The sequence below is a fragment of the Myripristis murdjan genome, chromosome 7, assembly GCF_902150065.1.
Source record: "Myripristis murdjan chromosome 7, fMyrMur1.1, whole genome shotgun sequence".
NCBI classification, from domain to species: Eukaryota; Metazoa; Chordata; class Actinopteri; order Holocentriformes; family Holocentridae; genus Myripristis; species Myripristis murdjan.
In genome coordinates this window covers 15,226,545-15,247,873 of record NC_043986.1, presented here as the reverse complement: position 1 = coordinate 15,247,873, position 21,329 = coordinate 15,226,545, and the positions used below count along the sequence as shown (strand labels likewise).

The 21,329-nt window shown below is 43.0% G+C and overlaps 1 protein-coding gene across 1 annotated transcript; it reads left to right on the top strand.

Moving 5' to 3' along the window:
* Nucleotides 1–2: 2 nt before the first annotated feature.
* mybpha (myosin binding protein Ha) lies at nucleotides 3–19,921 on the top strand. Its single transcript, XM_030055603.1, has 13 exons — nucleotides 3–222; nucleotides 3,522–3,587; nucleotides 4,010–4,144; nucleotides 4,628–4,795; nucleotides 8,640–8,728; nucleotides 8,904–9,099; nucleotides 9,848–9,987; nucleotides 11,908–12,067; nucleotides 12,303–12,439; nucleotides 15,697–15,883; nucleotides 16,654–16,708; nucleotides 19,380–19,422; nucleotides 19,524–19,921. The coding sequence occupies exons 1-11, from the start codon at nucleotides 3–5 to the stop codon at nucleotides 16,692–16,694; spliced, it is 1,539 nt and encodes a 512-aa protein (XP_029911463.1). The 3' UTR covers nucleotides 16,695–16,708; nucleotides 19,380–19,422; nucleotides 19,524–19,921.
* The last annotated feature ends 1,408 nt before the right edge of the window (nucleotides 19,922–21,329 follow it).

Sequence of the window (21,329 nt, the reverse complement as noted above, 5' to 3'; positions counted from 1 at the left end):
CCATGCCAGCCAAACCTGCGCCTATCAAGAAGTCCCCAGCAAAGAAGGCGGCCTCGAAGGCACCTGAGCCTGCCCCGGAGCCTGAACCCGCCCCGGTAGAGGCTGCGCCTGCCGAGGCACCTGTGGAGGTCGCACCTGCTGACGTACCGGCCGAGGCGGCTCCCACAGCCGGGGGAGAGGAAGCCCCCGCCGCCCCGGCAGAAGAAGCCCCTGCTGCTGAAGGTATACTCCTGGTACCTTGGATTCTGATGCAAACTTTACCAGCATCGCAGCTATCTCTGTCTAATGTTAATTGGAGTAGAATAACCATAACTGGACAGGTAACAATCATCTTCCCCAGCTGACCGACGACGGTAAATTCACTGACCACATATTTAGTCTTTATTTAAGCCCATTTGCACCAGGGACAAACTCTGGCTTTTCAGGTTTTGCCGTGTATATCGCTGCGCCCTGCATGAGCTGGCTCATTTGCTCCATGTATTAGGCACTTTGTATAGGAAGGTCATCTGCTGATAGCTGCTATAATAGGCCGTAAGGCTGCATATCAGTAATGTCATTTGATCCCACTCTCTGGCTCTTTAGCGGAGTGGGTTTTAGAATACTGTCATCTTCAGAGCCAAGAGGGACTCTGATTTTGCCATTTAACTGCTGACATGACATCTAACCGGCTACATCACACCACCCACCCCATCAACAGGTTCGTCTTTGAACCCGAGTCAGTCAGCGCTAAGGGCACAGTGTGATGCTTGTCAGCAAGTGATCAATATTGGTCATAATGGAATGTATGTTCATGTTTGCCTCATCACTGAAAATTGATTTGGGCTTCGCCTCACTGTAACATTTAGCCAACTTATTATACAAATTGACACCTCTATTTTCAGAGTCTCCGGTTATCTGTGGTTGCCAGGCCTATTGATTACATAGCAGAATCTTAAGTTCCTTTTTCAGTGATGAGACTCTAATGTAAGGCTATTTTGGGGTTTGCAGCTAAGGTCAGAATTTGAGAGTGCAATTGAGCTATATAGATTAAAGATCAAAATTCTTAAATTACTGACAATTACTCACAAACATGCCAGCTGACGCCACTCCAGCATCCAAAGGGAGTCTTGAGACCGTAGCAGAAGATAAAACAAATTACAGTGGTGTAATCTAGTGCAAATATCAGTCATAGGCTACTGCAGAGATTCCTTGAAAGCATTAGCTTTCACTTTCACAGTGGTTTACATCAACGTATAGGCTCATGTTTTTTTGTTTGTGACGAAGTCTTAATGATGCTGTGATTTTCAGTATTCAAATTTGTTAGTGAGGCTGGGATTTTGAAGCATTCACTGTTTCTTAGCTTCAGCTTCAGCTGCCACCACAACTTGTGGTAACCACCCCTAACACGCTGTACTAGTCTCCATGGTGAAGCTACACGTTTGCAAGAACAACACATCACTAGAACCCTTTTCAAACATCTTTGATCACAGGATTCAGTATAAAAACAGTACAACACTGCTCTCTCTCTCTCTCTCTCTCTCTCTCTCTCTCTCTCTCTCTCTCTCTCTCTCTCTCTGGTGGTCATCAGTGGCTGAGCTGTTTTTACTTGTAAGACATTAATGGTAATGAGAGATTATAAACAGCAACTGCTCCCATAGTTCTTACTATACTGAGACTAATACCTGAAACACCAACCGCACCGCAGCACCTTTTCATAGGGTTTTTCTGGAGGTTTAGAGCTAACCTCTCCTCACCACCAGCATGTCTAACATGTCTAACGTGTAACACTAGCCATCGCTCCTGCCACTGAGGACAGTGCCTCCCGTGATGCCACCACCAGGGTAAAGCGCCTGATGTGGCCCCTGCTGCTTATTGTAAATTGCACAGCTATTAATAACCATTTACTGGCCATTATTAATGGCAGTGTACTTGCACTAAATTAGCCATGGGAGTCTCTGACCCTGTTTCCCACTGACATGTTGCAGTATTGTCCTACCACTGTCTCCTAGAGGTGAGGGAACAATCTGTATGTTGAAAAGTGGGAATGACAAGATTTTTAGCATCCACTGACTTCAACATCACCTTCAACCTACTGATGAACCCACACACCAGCTAGCAGTTACATATAACTGCACTATAATTTGTGGCACCAACAATCAATCAGCTACTCAGCTTCTATCAATCAACATTATTTTCTGCTTTTGCATCATTTTTCCCACACTTTGTGGAATTTCTGGAAAACTATGGCATTTTGAATTATATTCCATACTGAGGAGGTTAGGGAATTAACACATTTTTGGGTCAAGCCACTGAATATCATGGAGTTTTGTCAGCTTCAGTTCAGTTCCAACACTGTACAATATTCATTTTCCATTGTGCTCTACATTATGTTCATTTTCAGAGTAAAACACCAATAAAAATTACAAATGTGAAGTTATGTTAAATTTGGTCAGTTTAGTCATGGAAAAGGTCATTTTACATTTGAGTTAGGCCACTATGCTACATTCTCTTACTCTGCACTTCCCCCTGCGGTAGAAGGACTTTCTCTTCTGTCTCTTACACAAATCTTCAGTGAAAGTTGGTTGGTGCAGTTGAATGGCTCGCATTGTTTCTGCTTGCTTACCTCAACCTGTAACCCCTAATCTCAGCTGCAGCCGCACCCTCTGAGGAAGGAGCTCCTACAGACGGTAAACACACAACCAGTTATATGTGTGCGTGGTGTGCGTGTGTGTGTGTGTGTGTGTGTGTGTGTGTGTGTGTGTGTGTAATGCATATGTGGTGTATTTACTTTGCCCATGATATGCTGTGTTTTGTGATGTCTCTGTCACAAACATTGCATGATGTATAAGTATTTTGAAGGTTTATGTTACATTACTAACCTATGTTGATCATCTTTTCTGTACAAAAAGATGGTTTTATGCATTCTGTTATGCATGTGATCTTCCGAGTCTATCTGGAAGTGTCTTTGATTGTCCTCAGGCAACGTGTTAATGTTGTGGTTACAAATCCATTACCATCCTTGTTGCTCTGCATACAGAAAACTGTGTTTCCTGTGCTCATTCTTGCTGTTTGCTTCAGCAGAAAAGATTGCATCTCGATAAAAATTAGCTTCCAACTGATTAATGCCTTGCATAAGTAATGTCATAAGATAAGTTAGTAATTGGCTTCTCTAATGGCATTTTAATGCTAGCTGCTGCTCCTGCTGCTGAAGACAGTGCTGCAGCCCCCGCTGCAGATACCCCCGCTGACGGTAAATATAAACCACAACATATTCATAAGAGCATTACCACTCCACCTCAAAATAGCCAGACACTGACACTATACTGCAAACGTTTATGCTTCGAATGCACGGCTTTCCCCAGCTGTGAGGAATGGTTGCTTTTTAATTGTGTACGATCACACAAATTATGGACCTCTTTCTATCTGTTCTGCTGGAAAGCCACACAGAATAGCAGGAAATGACAATGTTGTTAGATGCTCAATAAGTCTTCATGGGATGCTTTTGTTCCTAAAATGACAAACAGCTTTTTGTTTAATGCTAGCTGCTCCAGCTGAAGCCACCCCAGTTGAGGAGCCACCCAAGGCCCCCACCCCACCTCCTCCTGCAGGTAAGGCCTGTCTCTACACTCAGGCTTGACTGAGGCCTTTCCCTGCTCTTTTAATCCAGTCATCCAGTGTTCATCCACAACACAGTGTTGGCCCTGCCCTGGACACAAGACACTGACTTAAATTACACCTACTACCACAAATAACTGATAGCATAAAAGAACATTCATGGCACTTTTTGCAGGATAACTTTTGCGTTTTGGTTGACAAAATAAAAACAGTTTTGAAAATGGATGTATATCCTATGTCTTTTTATAAAAAAAAAAAAATATGATATAGCTTAGGAAGTGCAGGGTTAATTGCTCCAGCATCTTCTTTAAAACTAATCATCTTTATATCCACATTCTTTATTGCATACAGTGTCTAGGTTGCTTTTGTCCACTTGAATCCTTATTTCAGCTCTAATGTTTGAAATTTTACTCAGTCCCCACCAGTGCCCCTCTGAGCTTATCCATTGATGATGTGAATGAGAGCAGCCTCACTATCAAATGGAGGACCCCAGAGACCATCGGAGACTCCGGCCTAGACGGATACACCATTGAGTACCGCAAGGAAGGAAGTAAGTTTGGAAATCATGGTGATCCTGCTTTGTGTGTATGTGTATGTGTGTGTGTGTGTGTGTGTGTCTGTGAGGCCTCCACACTGCACCTGTCCACAGAGTGTCAGAGGGCAGATTGACTCATTGCTGAGTCCAGGCCGTATACGGCTGACAACATTTCAGCGGCTGTCACTGTATCTCCCGACACCACTTTTAGAACCGTTCGTTTGCTTAGATGACAACCCGCCTTCTTAAGTTTCATCGAGGTGGCCAAAATGTACCCTTTATGGCCAGGTTGTTTGTAAACTTGTGTCGACACACAATAAACCACTTAACAAGACCTCGTTAGTTTGACCAATGGAAAACTCTTGAAGATAAGCCAAAATGCGAATCTGATCTAACTAATATGAGATGTGAAACTTGTCTTTCTATCAAACCTTCACCAAAAGTGTCCAAATTTCACTAAAAGCTGCATACTAATGGTAACTTTGGGTTTCCCTATAGCAACTGACTGGGTTGTGGCAAATGAGGAGTTGACCCCAGCGAATCGCTACTGCATAAAGAACCTGACAACGGGTGACCTGCTACATGCACGTGTGGTCGCTGTAAACGCTGGTGGACGCAGCGAACCCGCCATCCTCGCAGAGCCTGTGCCCATCCGTGAGATTGTTGGTGAGTACTGCAGTGAAGCCCAGCACCAGACAGGTCATTGCCAGTTCACTGCTCATAAAACAAACTCTCAGGTGTCCACTTACGGGGAAATGTCGCTTAGTTTAAGAGTGCCCATGTGTAAATTAATGCGTAGACGAGGCAATAGGCATAAAACAATTCAACTTGTAATTAACGATCATGAGCAAATCCTTGGACCAACACGTACAATATATCCTGCAAATCTCATTCTGAATTGTTCAAATTTTATCTAAACCTTTACAAAGGAGAAGTTAAATCACGTCAGAACCAATACAAAGAGGATGTATGTCTTTTACATTTTCTCCAGTTTCCTGTCTGTGGAGCTGTGCATGAAGGAGAAGCGTGCAAAATGTAGTGGCATTTTCTTTTAAGCGGGCACGGTTAACTTCTACTGTAGGAAGTTAACCAGCTGCTATTTGAGGCTGTTAACCAGCTGCTATTTTAGGCTGTAGCAGGTTAAAAAGGAGAAAACTCCCCCTACACTTCACCGCCGTCAGTAGCTCTTTGATCGCTATAACTTATGACCTATCCTTGAAATACTTATATTACAACAAGGAAGGCAGAGACAGTGTTCAGTGCCAGGGTCACAGATGGACTCCACGGCTGTATGCACATAAATCCCATAGGTGCTGACAAGACCTTTCATGTGCTTTGAATTATACCTCCACTTGAGTGTACACACACCTGCAGTGGCTAGACTTGGGCCAAGTGCAGTGCTTTCCGTGTAACTTGAACATGTATGAGTTACATTGTGATGGTTATTGGTTACAGTTAACTGATTAGGGCTATTTTTGGATGTGGATGTGCATCAAATCTGACACAAGAGAAACATAGGATCGAGGCCAGCAGTCCACATCTCTCATCGTGCACAGTATCTGTTGCACTGGTGCACCGTGTACCGGCTCACACACTGCAGTGCATAGCTGCCTCGGTCCAAAATGGCCTCCGCCGTGTCAGTCAGGCTGCAGTGTGATTTAAGTGGCAGTGTCAAGCAGGTGAGGGAAAGGTTTTGCTAATAAGATATCTGTCAACCAGTCACACCTCTCAAGTGTGCTGTTGTCTTGTAAAACGTTCGCTGAGTGAAGTTACTGCTTACAAATTGCCACTGTCACTTCGCTAAACTGTGATTTACAGCTAAGTTTTTAATATTGACGGAGGTCCTTTTGAAAATTTCGTTATCTCTATTAGCATGGTGTTCTGTTGCGATGATCAGCAGGATGGGGGATAGTTTAATGATTTCACTAGAAACTGATACAGAATTTTAAAAAAAATGTGTGATTATTTTAACATGTTTTCATTTCTTTGAATTTCACCACTTTGAATATATGTGGCAATGTTAAAATGACATCCAAGCAACACTAAACACAAGTCAAAATATCTTTTCATGTCAGAATCCCAAAGGCAAAATCACTTCACGTTCGTGTCCGTGGCTTATTGAGAGTTAACTAGGGGGTCGAGAGCATGAAAAAGTTTGAACCCCCTGGTCTGTAACATTTGTACTGAGATGTAATGCTGACCTAACCTGACCTAACCTGACATGTCCTAATCATCCACTTTCAGAAGGGCACCTTACTCTCTGTCAGAAAGGCACCTTACTGTCTGTCACCAAGCGTATTTTGTGGTCAGGGGATTTAAACCTCTGGGACCAAAGAGGAACCTGGTGGGGAGAAATGCGGTCATGCAACCAGAACCACTGGTCAAGTCAGGGGAGCGAAACATGAGCCTAATTGATGGATTCTGGGTGGCCTGTGGGGGATCAATTCAGCTGTGTGTCAGTCACAAGCTGTCCTACAGACGCCCAAGCACACACTTTTGATAAACAGCCATGCTCGCTGTCCCACATAAACCACACCGCAAGCCCCCATAAGGGCACCTTTGTCTGAAGACAAAGCCAGATTATAGATCATTTGTTTGCCGTAGGACGTGCTGGCTGCCGAGTGCTATGATGCCAGGAACAGTTCTGAACATAGCTGGCAAGTGTGCTCATTAAAAGGGATTAGGGCTCGAGCCAAAGCAGGACGTTGTCCACAGCCCAGCTCCACATTGGGAATGATGCCTCCAGGAGACTGATCCTGACCTGTACACCGGTATCTCAACAGCCGAGTGATGGTGACAAGTGTGTGGAAATGGCGAGAGGCAACAAAGAGTGGGACAAGGCCACTATTGTCTGAGTGATTGTCTGAATTAAAAAAGAGAGGGAAGAAGCCATGTTAGAGCACATTTTGAGCTGAAGAGGAGAAACAGTGGTGGTGGCAAGGTCACAGAAGTGAAGGAACCTATCACCCTTAGGGTTTCATATATCCTGTAAGCACTGAAAGCTTTTGAGAGATTTGCTGTTTATGTAGACACATGCTAAGTTCTCCTGACACTCATTAAACCCTCACTATGTACCAGCCAAACAAACTCATATCCAAACAACATATGGTTTTATCATCAACGATAACCCATGAACTTTGAGTTGATTCAGGTGTCCAAGGTTTCCGATTGCAAAGCTGCACCGCTTCGAAAAAGTCAGCTCCTTTTTTTAATCATTATATAAATGAAACCAGTATTTGTAGACATGATGTTGCAAGACCCCAAAAGAATGACTGCCAGTTCAACGTGGTGACACCTTCCTGCTGCTTCTTTATTCCGGACATGAGTACACATGTCAGGGGTCATCCAAGACCATCTCATCTTCACAGCTATTTTAGGAGCTGCAAGGATGCGGGTGCTGTCTCTTTGGCCTCTCTGCACCAAGATACTGTAAATTTATTTTCCCCCCTCCCCTAACAACACACAACTGGATTCCCTTTGTTCGGTTACTTTTAAAAGAAGACACAATCACCAATTCAACTTTTCATCAATTATAGTATCACTGATCTTTGTAGAACACCTGTATGAATGGACTTCATTTATTTAATGCTTTTCTGGTTTACTGATCACTCAAAGCACACAAAGCAATGATTTCACGTTCACCCATTCACTCACGCGCCGATGGCAGAAACCTCCTTGCAAGGTGCCAAGCTGCCCATCAGAAGTAGTTAGGGGTTCTGTGTCTTGCTCAGTGGCACTTCGACACTCTTTGGAGGAGCTTTGGAGGAACTGCATGAGGAACCCTCTGATTATTGTCAGCCGCTCTACCTCCTGAGCCATGCGGCCCCTCTGTACCATCTGATATTGGTGTCACAGTTCAATCAGTGCATGAATGTATCAGTTATAAAGCCTGCCAATTCAGCTGCATTGATCTGCTCTGAGAACAAATAGAATGAATTGCTCCGAATTTGGCCCGAAGTCATATGAAATGCTTTTAATTGATTTATTCATGACTGTTAAAAGAAGACCTAACATTGTGGTGCTCTAACAGAATGCTATAAATCGTAACTTTTCTTGTCACACCCTTAGCATCTGACATCCTTGAAACTATTGAACTCAATTTTCCTTGATGACACTATACCCTTTTTTTTACTTTGGATGATTGAACCATTTGAGGTTGCTTGGCGACTAATTTTAGCCTTTTCACACGTGTTGTCGTCTGAGCCATGCTCACCATGCGTGACTTGTCTATTTGGGGTCTTGTTGACCTGCCATTCCCAGCATACATGACCCACGACATTAATTGGAAATGTACATCACACATCTTGGCCTCTGTACACTGTTAGATGACAATGTCAAAGCTGTAAAGTAGTTACGTTATTTATTTGTCTGCACTGATGTCACCACTCAGTATGTGCGGGCAAATGCGGTAATAAATTAAATCCATTGCATGTAATATCAAAATGATCACTGATGATGTATGCAAAAGACTTTCGCCATACGCCTAAAATATTGTCTTGCTTTTCCTCAGACCGTCCTAAGATCCGCATGCCCCGCATTCTCAGAACTCGCTACGTCAAGCAGGTTGGAGAGCAGATCAACCTGGTCCTACCCTTCATTGTAAGCCCACACACATACAGTATATATACACAGATCTATATATTTACATTAACGCCCATATTCCAAGAGTAACATATAATATTGGCACCAAATGTTTTACAGTAATTCTAATTGATCTTGCATGTTCAGATATATACGTACAGTAGGTCTCCTTTTCCCTCCTCCAATCTCTCAGGGGAAGCCCAACCCTGTGGTGTGCTGGCTTAAGGATGGCCAGCCTTTAGACACAAAGAGAGCCAACGTTAGGAACAGCGACAGGGACAGCATCCTGTTCATCCGCAGCAGTCAGAGGGAGGACTCCGGGGTCTACGAGATGACTGTCAAGGTGGACAGCTTTGAGGACAAGGCAACCATTACCCTTCAGATCGTGGGTAAGTCACATGTGTGTGTGCATTCCACACGTCACAGAAGAGGTAAAAAGCATGATTTAGCTGCGCAGTTGTGTATGTGTGACACGTTTGAATGTAAGTCTCATTCTAGGTCACCCCATTCAATCTGCTTTATTAGTGCAGCTGTCTAACTTGTTGGCAGGAGCAGGACTTGTGGGTCTGAGGCTGGAGACTCACTATAAAAGAAAGACACAGCACTAGCTGACATCAGTGACACCTGTAACAATCACACTGTGTGACCCAGCTGATGCTGCCGAGCCTGCTCTCCCAGCTACTTGCTGTTGTGATGTGTGCACTCAGTTTAGAGGCAGCAGGGCAACAATTACAGAAGTAACTTTTAAATCACAATGTTTTTCGATATAAAGATACAAATAAATAAATTGTAAATTCTTGGCGTTTATTGTGAAATAGATGAATATTCTGGAACGGAAAATTAGCTAACGAGGTGACAAAGACAGTCTTCTTTTCAATGTGACTTTATGATGATGATTTTTTTTTAACGTTTGTCCACATAAATAAATAAATAAATATTCTCTTTGATTTAACTTAACTGGAAACAGCGTTATCCCCATGCTGTCAGAAACAAGGTTCATTATTTCACATCTGGAGGGAGACTCGGTGAATCAGTGATGGTTCTTGGTAGCATGAATGATGTTTCTAACACAGATTTGCACAACCATGTGCTGACAGCCCTGTGTGCATGCATGCAACTAAACTCGCCTGTCCGCAGAGCTGCCTGGTCCTCCTGCCACTGTGAAGCTGGTGGACACCTGGGGCTTCAACGCCGCCCTGGAGTGGACACCCCCCACTGATAATGGCAACACGGAGATTACAGGATACACCATCCAGAAGGCCGACAAAAAGACTGGGGTGAGACACACATGCGGAACAAGTCCACACATAAACACCTATACTTGTACCCAGACAGTGTCAGACTCAACTCTGTGTTGAGTTGCAGTCACACTCTTTGAAATATAAAAATGAGAATGGAAATGAGATTTGAAATTCAACAATCAAGGAGACACTTTGGCTGTTTTATGTACGTCAGTGTTGCAAACAGTTGCTGGCTCATTGTTGACTCACCTGGCTGTAACAGCAGCCTGGTAACATTTATAGAGATGATGTGTGCTCAGATTTGGATTTGAATGTCCCTTGCACTTAATCACACAGGATTTCAATAGCCAAGCTCCCTCTGTTCTCTATCTTATGGATCCAGCTCCTCTAAACAATGGAACCGCTTTGGATCACTGCATGTCTTTTATCTGGGGGATCAATCTCAGCCTAGCAAAATGCTAATTGGTCTTTTTAGCACCATGATTGACGTTGCTGCAGCCCGCTTGAGGGCAGGTCCGGCGTGCTTTCACCCTGCTCTGGAGACGGTGCATCTTGGGCGTGGCACTTGAACTGGAAATGGAAATGCAGATCAGGGCAGCACAGATTGACTCAGCTCAGACAGAGGTGCCAATGGAAAAACAGCAGTGGTCTCTTTTGTGTTTGTGGAGTCTGGCAGTAAGGTGAGAGCATACTGCTGCCAGGGAACACGGGGGATATTTAGCCAAGTGCTCCCAGAGCCAACAAAATCAAAATAGAGGCCAGGGCTTATCCAAGCACAGACTTTAAAATACAAACACATTGATGTGCATGTAAACATACTTTCCCTATCCTATAGAACTAAGTCTCGAGGTTTTTGGTTCTTACTTAAGGATGCGTACTTACTTAAGGATGCGTACTCTCAGAGCAGACGAGGAAGCTTGAGTGGCGTCAGTGTATGTTGATTGCTCAAACACATGAACCGTCATTTTTAAAAACCTGTGTAAAAATGATAGCCATGTACACAACAGCTCTTCATGTTAGCCTTTAAAAATAGAACAAAACACTGACAAATGGACCAAAAGTGAATTCCAGTCTTTATTGAGGCTATACGCAACGGAGGAAATACAATGCCATTTTACTGTAACATGCACAGAAATGACCACATGCCACATATGTACAATGCACTGGACAGAGGAATGCCAAATCATGGTTTTCAGTTTTGGTTAAAAATCATTATTGAGTCATTATTGAATGAGGTGTTAGTGAGAGAGAATCAAAATAGGTTATCAGTCAAGAGGAGATGAAGACATGTCACAGCTCAGGGGCTGTCAAAGTGATAATGTGACCGCCAGCTTGAAGGTGAATGTCAAAACGGACAGTGGAACTATAGGGCAGGCGGCTGCAATGTATGATATAACTCGTTACACACACATTCTGCTGCTCACCCCCAACCCAACAGCCAACTGAGTAGTTTGCTGCACCTTGAGGATAAATATCTCCATCTTCTATCTTGTATTTGCTATTTACAAATACTAACAAAAAGTAGAGGTCAGGAGACGGCAGAGGCCATATGCTTACATGGTGTGCCTCAAGTGGAATTAAATCAAAAAGCTGTTGATGCAATTAGGACAAATCATCATGGCTATATGAAAAAAACGCTTCCACTTCCACTTCCAGTCAGTCAATTCGGTCACTAAATGCATGTTTGGCCAATAATTGAAGGGTGATTGACAGGAATTTATCAATTGTATATATGCTTGTGTTGCAATATATGGCATATGGCAATATATGTTTTAAACAATACATTTTCATAGCTGTTGTTGGATTATTTTGTCACCAATATGGCAGTGGTTCACTGGCACGTGTTATGCTGTCAAAGTAGTTAAACATGAGGTTTGATGTGATTTTATGTTGTTGTTGTTTTTTCCATCTGCTCTATATTAATCTGAACTTTTGTTGTGTTTCAATATGATGAAGGAGTGGTTTACAGTGTTGGAGCACTACCACAGGCTAAATGCCACCATCTCAGACCTCATCATGGGCAACTCCTACAACTTCAGAGCGTTTGCAGAGAACAAGGTGGGAGTCAGTGAGTCGGCCACTGTCACCAAGGAGGTGGCCCACATCCCGAAGACAGGTAACTTCCATTTAATTTTATTGTGTTAGGCTATGACAGCCTTTTTTGGTTACAAATGGAAACTGCTGCTTTATTCTTTTTAAATAGTCACCAGAACATGACCAGAACATGGTCCATGTTATTGTTTCAGGTCCATTTTGTTACTGCTTGGTGCGTACAGAGTGTGCATACTGATGAGGTCTAACAGCATCTCTCTGTGCCCAGTTTGATCCAGACCTTGTTTCACGTGTCACAGGTATCGTCTACACACCCCCTGAATACAAGGAGCATGACTTCAGTGAGGCGCCCAAGTTCACCACCACCCTCAGTGACCGCGCCGCTACCGTGGGATACACCACCAAACTGTTGTGCTCCGTTCGTGGATTCCCCAAGGTCAGGTTCTTTGCTGACACATACACTCATACGCTTACACACTCACACACTACAGTGTGCGTAGAATCCCCTGGGTCAACTTATTATCTCCAATGCGAGAGGATGGGTATATTATCAGTTCATCCGTGACTGCTGCTGACACCACAGATCCAGGCTATGAATGCAGTAACTCCAATAGATTTTATTCAACAGTTTTAAAATTTGCTGTTTACATTCATTGTCTATAGAGGAAGAACACGACTGCTGTTGGTGACCTCATGGTTTTTCCTCTAGTGCCACCATCAGGCCAAACATTCAATTTATGGACACAAGAATGTCAGTGTTCACCAGCAGCAAAAGTAGATAAGTTAGATGCTTTGGATTGTGGGGTAAATTAGGAAGACTGAATGAAGTCATATCTAGTGGGATCTATATTTAATATAGTCCCCCATTCGTTGGCCAAACTGTTGAACCTAATTACAGTCAAAGTCCCAGGTGTCAGTGAGGATTTAGGGCATTTCAGGGATATACACTGCTGCTGTTCACCAGCATGCCCAGTTATTTCGTGTGACAGTCTGTGTATTCCACTTTTCCGCACCACCATCTGTGTAACTGCTGCATGTTCTTACCAGCATCACAATAGGCTTCCCAGCATGCCTCGCTGATAACTGGTGACAGTTGCTGAACGCTTGGTATTTTAACATCTGATTTGATGGTAATCAAATGGTGACCTTCGGTACTCTGGAGCACAGGCAGACTTAGCATAGCTAGGAAAGCGCAAGGAAAGCTGTGAAGAAAGGAAGTCTGTATTCTGGCACAGGGCGACATTCCCACCGCACTGCCACACCGCAAAGAAGTCTGTGGAGAGTTTGGATCTTTTTTTTATGAAGCTGAAATGACCATTTTTATATTATTTTTGAAAGTTTGGACCCACTTATGGCTTTTTTCCCCTACATTTTAACATGATTCTTATCACTGAGTCCCTCGCTAAACCATTTGAGTGTCTTGTAGTCTTGAACATCACTCCAAATGAGGTATTAATGTTGCTGCTATAAAGATCCGCTGTTGAACAGTGCTGGCCCAGCCCTGGTATGTCTATGTGAGGTTTCAGTATGTCTCACTCTGTTCCTGGTGACCACCACTCTGGTTAAACATATCTTTACAGTTGTCTGACTGACGCAGATGGTTTAGATGGCAGGCCGTGGTGGAAACACAGTTGATTATGTGACCCAGCCGTCCTTGGCTCCTCACCCAGTGAAAACAGAAGGGAGTGGGCAGTATGTGCATGCCAGTGTAGTTAAGATACATGAGATAGGACCTTATGGAGGCTAGACCTCCCCTGCCTGATTGTCTCCTAAGGACCCTGTGTTGATGCATGCCGACCATACAGAACCATACAGAAAAGAGAAGAGGGGGGCCGGAGAGATAACAAACAAACACTGGATGAGGGGAGGAGGGGGGATAGAAAGCAAGGGTGTAAGGCTGGTAGATAATCATGTTTCAGAGACAGCTGAGGTGGTTTTAATGCCAGTGTGTATGTGCCTATATGTGTGGTGTGTGTGCGTGTGTGTGCGCGCGTGTGTGTGTGTGCGGGTATATTTAATGGCATAGCTGCTGCATGTACTTTGATACTGTTGCTCATCACAGGTGTCCAAACGGATGCCTTTATTTCCATGAGGACCCATTTGCCAGTTCACGCTCCAGGTTTAAACCAGGAACCATTCAGCAGGATTCGTCATGTCTAAATGAGTTCTTCTTGTTCATCTTAGCGGACTGGGAGGCTTGCAGTACCACAGCTGCTACCAGCAGTAGTGTGTGTGTGTGTGTGTGTGTGTGTGTGTGTGTGTGTGTGTGTGTGCGTGTTTGTGGTGGGTGGGAGGGGCTACATGAGCATTTGCAACATACTTTTATTGTGCCACCCTCTCATCTTTGGCCACAGCATATAGAGAACTGCTGAGGAGGTTTAACAGAAAGGCATGTAGACACTTGTATGATATGCTGTCCAGCAGGTTCAGATGAAGTGCATTCACTGGCAACGGAGAGATAGAATAGTATTGGGATAGAGCTGAGAGGGAGAAGGGAACGCGGATAGATAAGCTGTGATTAACAAGAGGAGACTTAGATAAGAATGGCCTATTGTCATCTCTTGCCTAAGTGGAGATGCTGTTGTATCACAGAAGGCACTATTTTTGCCACCCATCCAGACAGCAGCTCCGCTATCAGTGACATTATCCCTGTAAGACCCACACTGGGTGCTAAAAAACAGCAAGAGGATGGGATGAGAAAGAGATGGAGGAGGTTAAAATAAGAGCGCTGATAAGATGAGGAGACTTAAAGTAAAGAGTGCAGGTATGAGGCACAAACATCTATAAGTATCACATGGAAAAATACACAGATGTAAGTGAAATACATGTATGTAGAGAGACTAACTTAAGTAGCATAGTAACAATCAAGCAAGTTCTGTCAGTGAGGATTGTTCCTTTTAATGAATGTGAGTGCATTGCATCATTGTCTATTGAGGCTACCATCAGTGGAGAAATTGGTATTTGTTCCTCCTCTATGGTGCATTTCTCCCTGTATAACTGTTTGAAAGTTGGTGCAAATACATTGTGGAGTAGGGGCTCAAGTTTGCGTGCTACAACGCTGAAATGCATCTGTTGAAGTGTAATTCAGTAACCAGGGTCACTCCATTCTGGACCATGAGGTTCCAGATAGGAATGTCCATGCAGTTGCAGTGTCGCTTAAACCCAGAGCAGTACATTCCTGGGCTTAGGAAAAAGCTTGGGTTACTCCCTTTCGGTCCAATTCTGACACCCATCATAGACTGACAGGACAAGCTGACAGAGTGATAAGAATGACAGTGTGACATTCAGATGTTGACATCAAAGTTTCAAAATTAACTTTGTGGCCCATTTTCCAAAATGTAAAATGGGCCACTAAAATGCCTGCCAAGAAAAATCAGCAAATAAATGTTTCATATAGATATATTCCTGCATGTATATCCTGCATGTTTCCAGCACTAGATTGTGTAGTGTGGTAAATGAAAATTTGCCTCTCCAACAGATTTAATATATATTGTATGAGCAAAAGCATTTACGTGTTACTGTCTTAATAAGGCTTGTGTGGCAGTTCCCTCTCTGGTTTGAAATATTACCAGCACTCTCAGATCCTGCTGACTTCAAAATAACAGCCGTGCATTCAGTGCTTACATGCATTCATGCATTTCCGTCCTCTTTTTTTCACTGGCTTTCTCCTCTCCCCTCCTTCTCTCCTCTCAGCCTAAGATTGAGTGGTTGAAGAACCAGATGGTCATTGGTGATGACCCAAAGTTTCGTCAGATCTCCAACCAGGGTGTTTGCTCCCTGGAGATCCGTAAACCCTGCAGCTTTGATGGTGGTGTATACACCTGTAGAGCCAAGAACGCCCAGGGAGAGGCCACTGTCTCCTGCAAACTGGAGGTGAAACGTATGTATCTACCAACAGAATAAAGATGCACATGGAAGTCATAGAATGGGTAATTATTCCAATATCTTGCATACAATGATAAACCAAGGGTAAAATTATTTGTTAATATTGTGCAAAACTATAGTAAAAGTGGTTACCAGAGCACTTGATACCCATATTTTCATAAAACACAGTGCCCTGGTAGCTCATTTGGTAGAGCGCGTACCACATATGAAGACTAAAGGCTGATTCATGCTCGCTATGGTACATGGCACGAGTGGCACAATGAGGCAATTACAGCCCGAACGGCACTGAACGGTGGTCAAAATAGAACTTCATAGCCATGCCATGCACCTTGCGATGTGTGTAACAACTCTGCACACCGTGACAGGGGCCATAATGGATAAACAGATGATGATGGATTGAAGTGACTACCAGGGAGGGACAGGAATTTTCCAATTTCTCAGTTCCTTGATAAATAAATGTAGGGTGCACGATGCACTCCGTTAGTTCAAGCCGTTCCACCCACAAGAAGCATGAATGGCCTGCCGTCTGCAGACACTGTGCCGTGCCGTTGGTGCCATCAGTGCCATGAACGCAAAATGGAGCATAAATCAGCTCATAGTCCTTACCGCTTTAGCTCTTCGCTGCATGTCATCCCCTCTTTCACCCCTGTCTTTCCTGCCTCGCTATACTGTTGATGGCAAATTTAGCAGAAATGCCAAAGAAAAAAAGTTAAAATGAATGGATGAATGAATATGAAACAGCTTTCCTCCTCTTTGTCCCAACAGAGGTTGTTGTTCCAGAAGTTGACAGGGAGAAGGGCAAATAAAGCTACATCCAGAGGTAAGGACCAAAGAGTAAATACTACCCATTAAAATACAAGAGAGTGTGAGTAACTGAGAGAGGGCTGGAGCACACTTTATCTATCTCTATCTCCACACAAACAGAACCTTTATTCACCATCTATGGCATCTATGGCCCTGTTATCCCGTGTGACTGTCACTATCATTCTCTGACAGGGCAACACTTCTTAATTTTCATCTTTCATAATACTTAAGTGGGTGTTGACCAGTATTGAATTGCAGTGTTCTCAAGCTTATAACATCACATTAGCGTCAATAACAGCTCATCACCCTCTCCCTTTTGCCCTGTTCCCCCTCCTCCTTTGGATCCTGCCTCTGGATCACCTCTTGTGCTCCCTCCTCCCCACCTTTCCCCTCCTTCTATCCTCTTACATGTGGAAGCCCCACTTTGGGATGCTGTAATGTGCCAAAGATTAATGTCAGTCAAATCCCAATACAAACCACCCAACTGATGTTTTTCCAGCTTTGAATTTTCTATTTCTGTCCTCACTGTTAGGCAGCCATGTTCAGACTTTGGTATTGACACTCTCGTTTAAGCTTTTTAAATGCCTGAGTGGTTTACCCTTTCAAGAAGTGCCAGTGTAGACGTACTGCTTGGCGTCTGACTGTTCCCAGCCACTGGTCTTGGTGCCACTTAAACTGCTGAGGAGATAAGCCTCATAAAATAAATAAAAAAGGAATTAGTGTTAGAGAGAAGGGGGTGGTGGCAAGATGAAGACAAACGGATGTGAGTACAGTGAGAAGGAAAAAAGAAAGAGAAGCTCAGGCAGGAAGAAGAGAAAGTTTTGATCAGAGAAAAATGGGGAGATCATTATATAGAGCAGTGATTCCCAAACTGGGGGACCACCAGGGGCTCCCAAACACAAGGAGGAACATAATAATGAAAAAGAAGAGCAAGGGAACACATGAGAAATTACTGTTTTGATAATAATATCTGCTGGTCCTAGTTTGACAGGATCTGCTTTTGCTTTCTTTCTACCTGACAAAAAAAAAAAAAAACAACATCTCAGAGGGGATTCCTCAGTCAAAATCTTCCAAAATGGAGCTCAATGGACAATTTTACTTTTATTTTGGCAGTCCTTAATAGTTCAGTCAGAGCACACATCCAAAATAAGGTGCAAACCTTATTTTGGATGTGTGCTCATATCAAATATAAGAAGGCAGCACACGTCTCTGCATTCACAGCAGATTATTCATTTCAATCACCCACCAACATGTTTCGGCATTCCTGCCTGCATCAGGGTGTCACAACGGATCAAAAGATAGATTCATCAAAAAGTTAAACAGACACAGGTGAGGTCATGCTGTTTTCATCTAAGGTGAATGATGTGTTATAAAGTCAACATATGACCAATCATCTCCTTAATAGCGGGAGTTTTTTTTATGTTTTTTTTATGTTTTTTTTTTTTTATCCATATGCTACATCTTTTTAAAGATGTTATAAAAAGCATGAGATTTTTCAATGTATACATCTTAATGAAAGATGTATGAAATGAATGAAAAATTATATAAACCAAAAATATGCTAAACCCCCCCCCCCCCACCCCCCCCCACCCACACCCCCACACCCACACAGGGTGCTGTGTGACATCACCAGCATTTGTCAAAGCTTAAAAACCTCAAAGTAGACAAATATAAAGATTATTTTAGCTCGTTTTGATCCATGAGATAAGCTACATCTTTTTTGTGACACTAGAACATGCGTAAACTAGGGTCCTCGTAATGCAGTTTACACAACAGAGACGAGACCAAGAGCAAAACCATTTTGGCAGTCCTTAACAGTGAAACGTTTGGGAACCTCTGGTGTAGAGCAAGAGAGACAAATGATGATAAAGAGATGCAAAGGATAGCTCAGGGTTGCGAGGGAGTTAGTCATGAGTGTAATGGTTTTCTCTTACTGTAAAGGACATACCAGTGGATCTTTTTACAGCTCTGTGAAACACTTATCACTTTACACTCCTGCTTTACATTCAGATCCTATTAGCAAGGAACCAATCACATCATTTGATATTCCTCCCCACTGATACTCCCACTATCTAGTCAGAACGAAACAGAAAGTCATAACAAATAATGTTTTCATAGCATGTTATGATTGAGCAGCACACCTTTCTGATCCTCTCATCTGCTTTTCTGCTCACACCCTCTCCTTTTCTTGTCTTCCTCTCACAGTCTGTGGAGCTTAGTGACATTGTCAGACTTGTAAGTTGAGTCTCCTTCTCATTAGTCACCTGTCAATCTCCGCTGGCATATCAGTGGCAGTGGGACGGGGTATGAGATGTGGTCCCATAAGGCGCAGCCATACATGGGAGGGCTCCTCAAAGGGGGGGAAAGAAGGGAAAGGAGGGAGCGCCTTTGGATGGGGGTAGGAATGATGTCAGCGTGGCACTCCACAGCTTCTAAAAATGACTCCAAATGATATGCCACACAGCTAAACTCTTCACATTACCATGAGTCAACAGGCAGAGAGGACTTCTGTGGAAAGAAGGGAGAATCAGCTGAGCTTAGAGAAACACCCCCATGCACTCCCGCACAAACAAATTAATGCTCAGAACACACTTTCTCTCAAAAATGCAAGGTTTTCTTTGCCCATGTACTCATTAACAACTCATGACCCAATTAACCCCCTTTTGCTTTAACTCTCTTTCCATTAGTGCCTTCAAAGGTCCAGCAGGAGTCCAGGTCTTATGTTTTAAGGTGAGTTTGCATATGTACGTCTCTGTGTACACAATGCCCATGTGTGCATTCATCATTATGACCTTTTTTGTGTGTTTGTCTCTCTCTCTTTTCTGCTTCAGAGTGTTTTGGAAGGTGAGAGAAAGAGACAAGAGGCTGGCTGTGCAGCAGCATGTACATAATGAAGAAAAGAGAAGAAAAGAGAGCATAACACAGCACTGCACATCTATTTCCTCCACAAACCACCAACACATCCTCCCTCCACCCATTTCGCTCTCGTGAAGGGAGGCCACACACACACATACACACACACACACACACACACACACACATACGCCTCCGGATCCACTTCACCAAATGAACTTGACATCAGAAAAGTGAAATACACAAAAATGCTGCATTTTGCATGTGTTTTTTCGGCTGGCCACAGTATGTATCTAGGAATGTATTTACATTTTTTCCTGACTATGTCCATTTTCTGTTTGTTATACTGTATATGTATACTACTCAATAAAACAATGACCCTGCCACTGTATAGCAGCGACTGTATAAATTTGTATTAAAAGTGTATTTTTGCACTGCAAGCTAACGTTCCAGAAAATTTACTGTCTATTCCTGTTATGTGTTCCCATCACACAGCATCAGTGCCATGATCAAAATCTCATTGTGTACTGTTCTCAGTATAACACAGCACATAGTTTTAGGCTACATAGATTCCAGGTGCAAAGGCCACGGTGCACAGGAAACCTTTTTAGAAAACTGAGATGAGCCAGCAACCAATTTAGCCAACCTTCATTATTTCATGACATGATTCACAAAATAGTGCATCTGCCTTCCTGCCTCTCTCCTTAAGGCATATTGCTCATCTTCACTGCCTCATAAAACTAGTCAGCGGATGAGAGGTGTGCATGTGGTCACCAAGAATCCATGTAAAGCATGGAAACCACGGCACTCCACAAAAACGTAAAAAGACTTCACTTTTGTTTTATCATTTTTAAAAACAGTGTTTGGTGTATTGTACAATTATCAGGAATTCTCTGAAAAACATGATCAGCAAGAACAAGCAGACACATCCAATCATTCAGTGTCATCCCACCGATGCCAATAAAAGCATTATTCACTAAGAATACACATTAAAGTGTCAGTGACTTCAGAATGAAGTTACACCTAGTGCCTAGAGAGCTCTGCTGGCTTTCCAGTGGCAAAGTGATCAGACAGATCGCCTGTCAGCCAGAGGACCCACATCTACCATACACTGCAAAGTTGGCAAGCACTCCCCCTGCTTAACATAGATGCACTATACTTTTACTCTGCATACACAAAGTAAAGGCAGCATGCACTCCAACCAGCTGCTTTGGTGTATTTGGCATTGCAGTATCCTACTGAAATCGAAACAGGACAAAGGATTATGATCTATGATGCTGCTGAATTGGTAGCTACTCAAGAATAATAATCATAATAACAACAACAACAACAATAATAATAATAAATGTGTGATCAGGATAGGTACTTGTCATGTCCATAGACAAGAGCACTGAAAATGCATAAGCCAAAGCATGTGTGTCAAAATACACCAATTAATTATTAGTGCACTAATGTGATGCTATATTCCACACAAATTTAAATTATCCTCCTCACTAGGGAAGAATTTTATTTGCATGTATTATTGCCTGTAAAATAAAATATCATTAAATGCTCATGGGTTTGCATTTGCTCTAGACTTTTACAAGGAATAATACATACATGGGGAGTAAAAAAAAATATGTGAATTTGTTACAATTGGCCTTATAGTTCGATGTCTCTTGTATTATCCAATGTATCTCAGAGTTCAATGTTTCTTGTATTATCCAATGTATAATATAGTTCAGGACAGCTTGACTGCTAGCAGAAGACAGATAAACCAGGAGCCAGATGTACTTTCTCTATCT

Bases quoted from the DNA above. Each gene is read 5' to 3' on its own strand.
- mybpha (XM_030055603.1), top strand. From the start codon at position 3: ATGCCAGCCAAACCTGCGCCTATCAAGAAGTCCCCAGCAAAGAAGGCG. The intron at 12,068-12,302 runs GTAACTTCCATT...CACGTGTCACAG, and splicing joins GGCCCACATCCCGAAGACAG to GTATCGTCTACACACCCCCT. The intron at 15,884-16,653 runs GTATGTATCTAC...TTGTCCCAACAG, and splicing joins CTGCAAACTGGAGGTGAAAC to AGGTTGTTGTTCCAGAAGTT.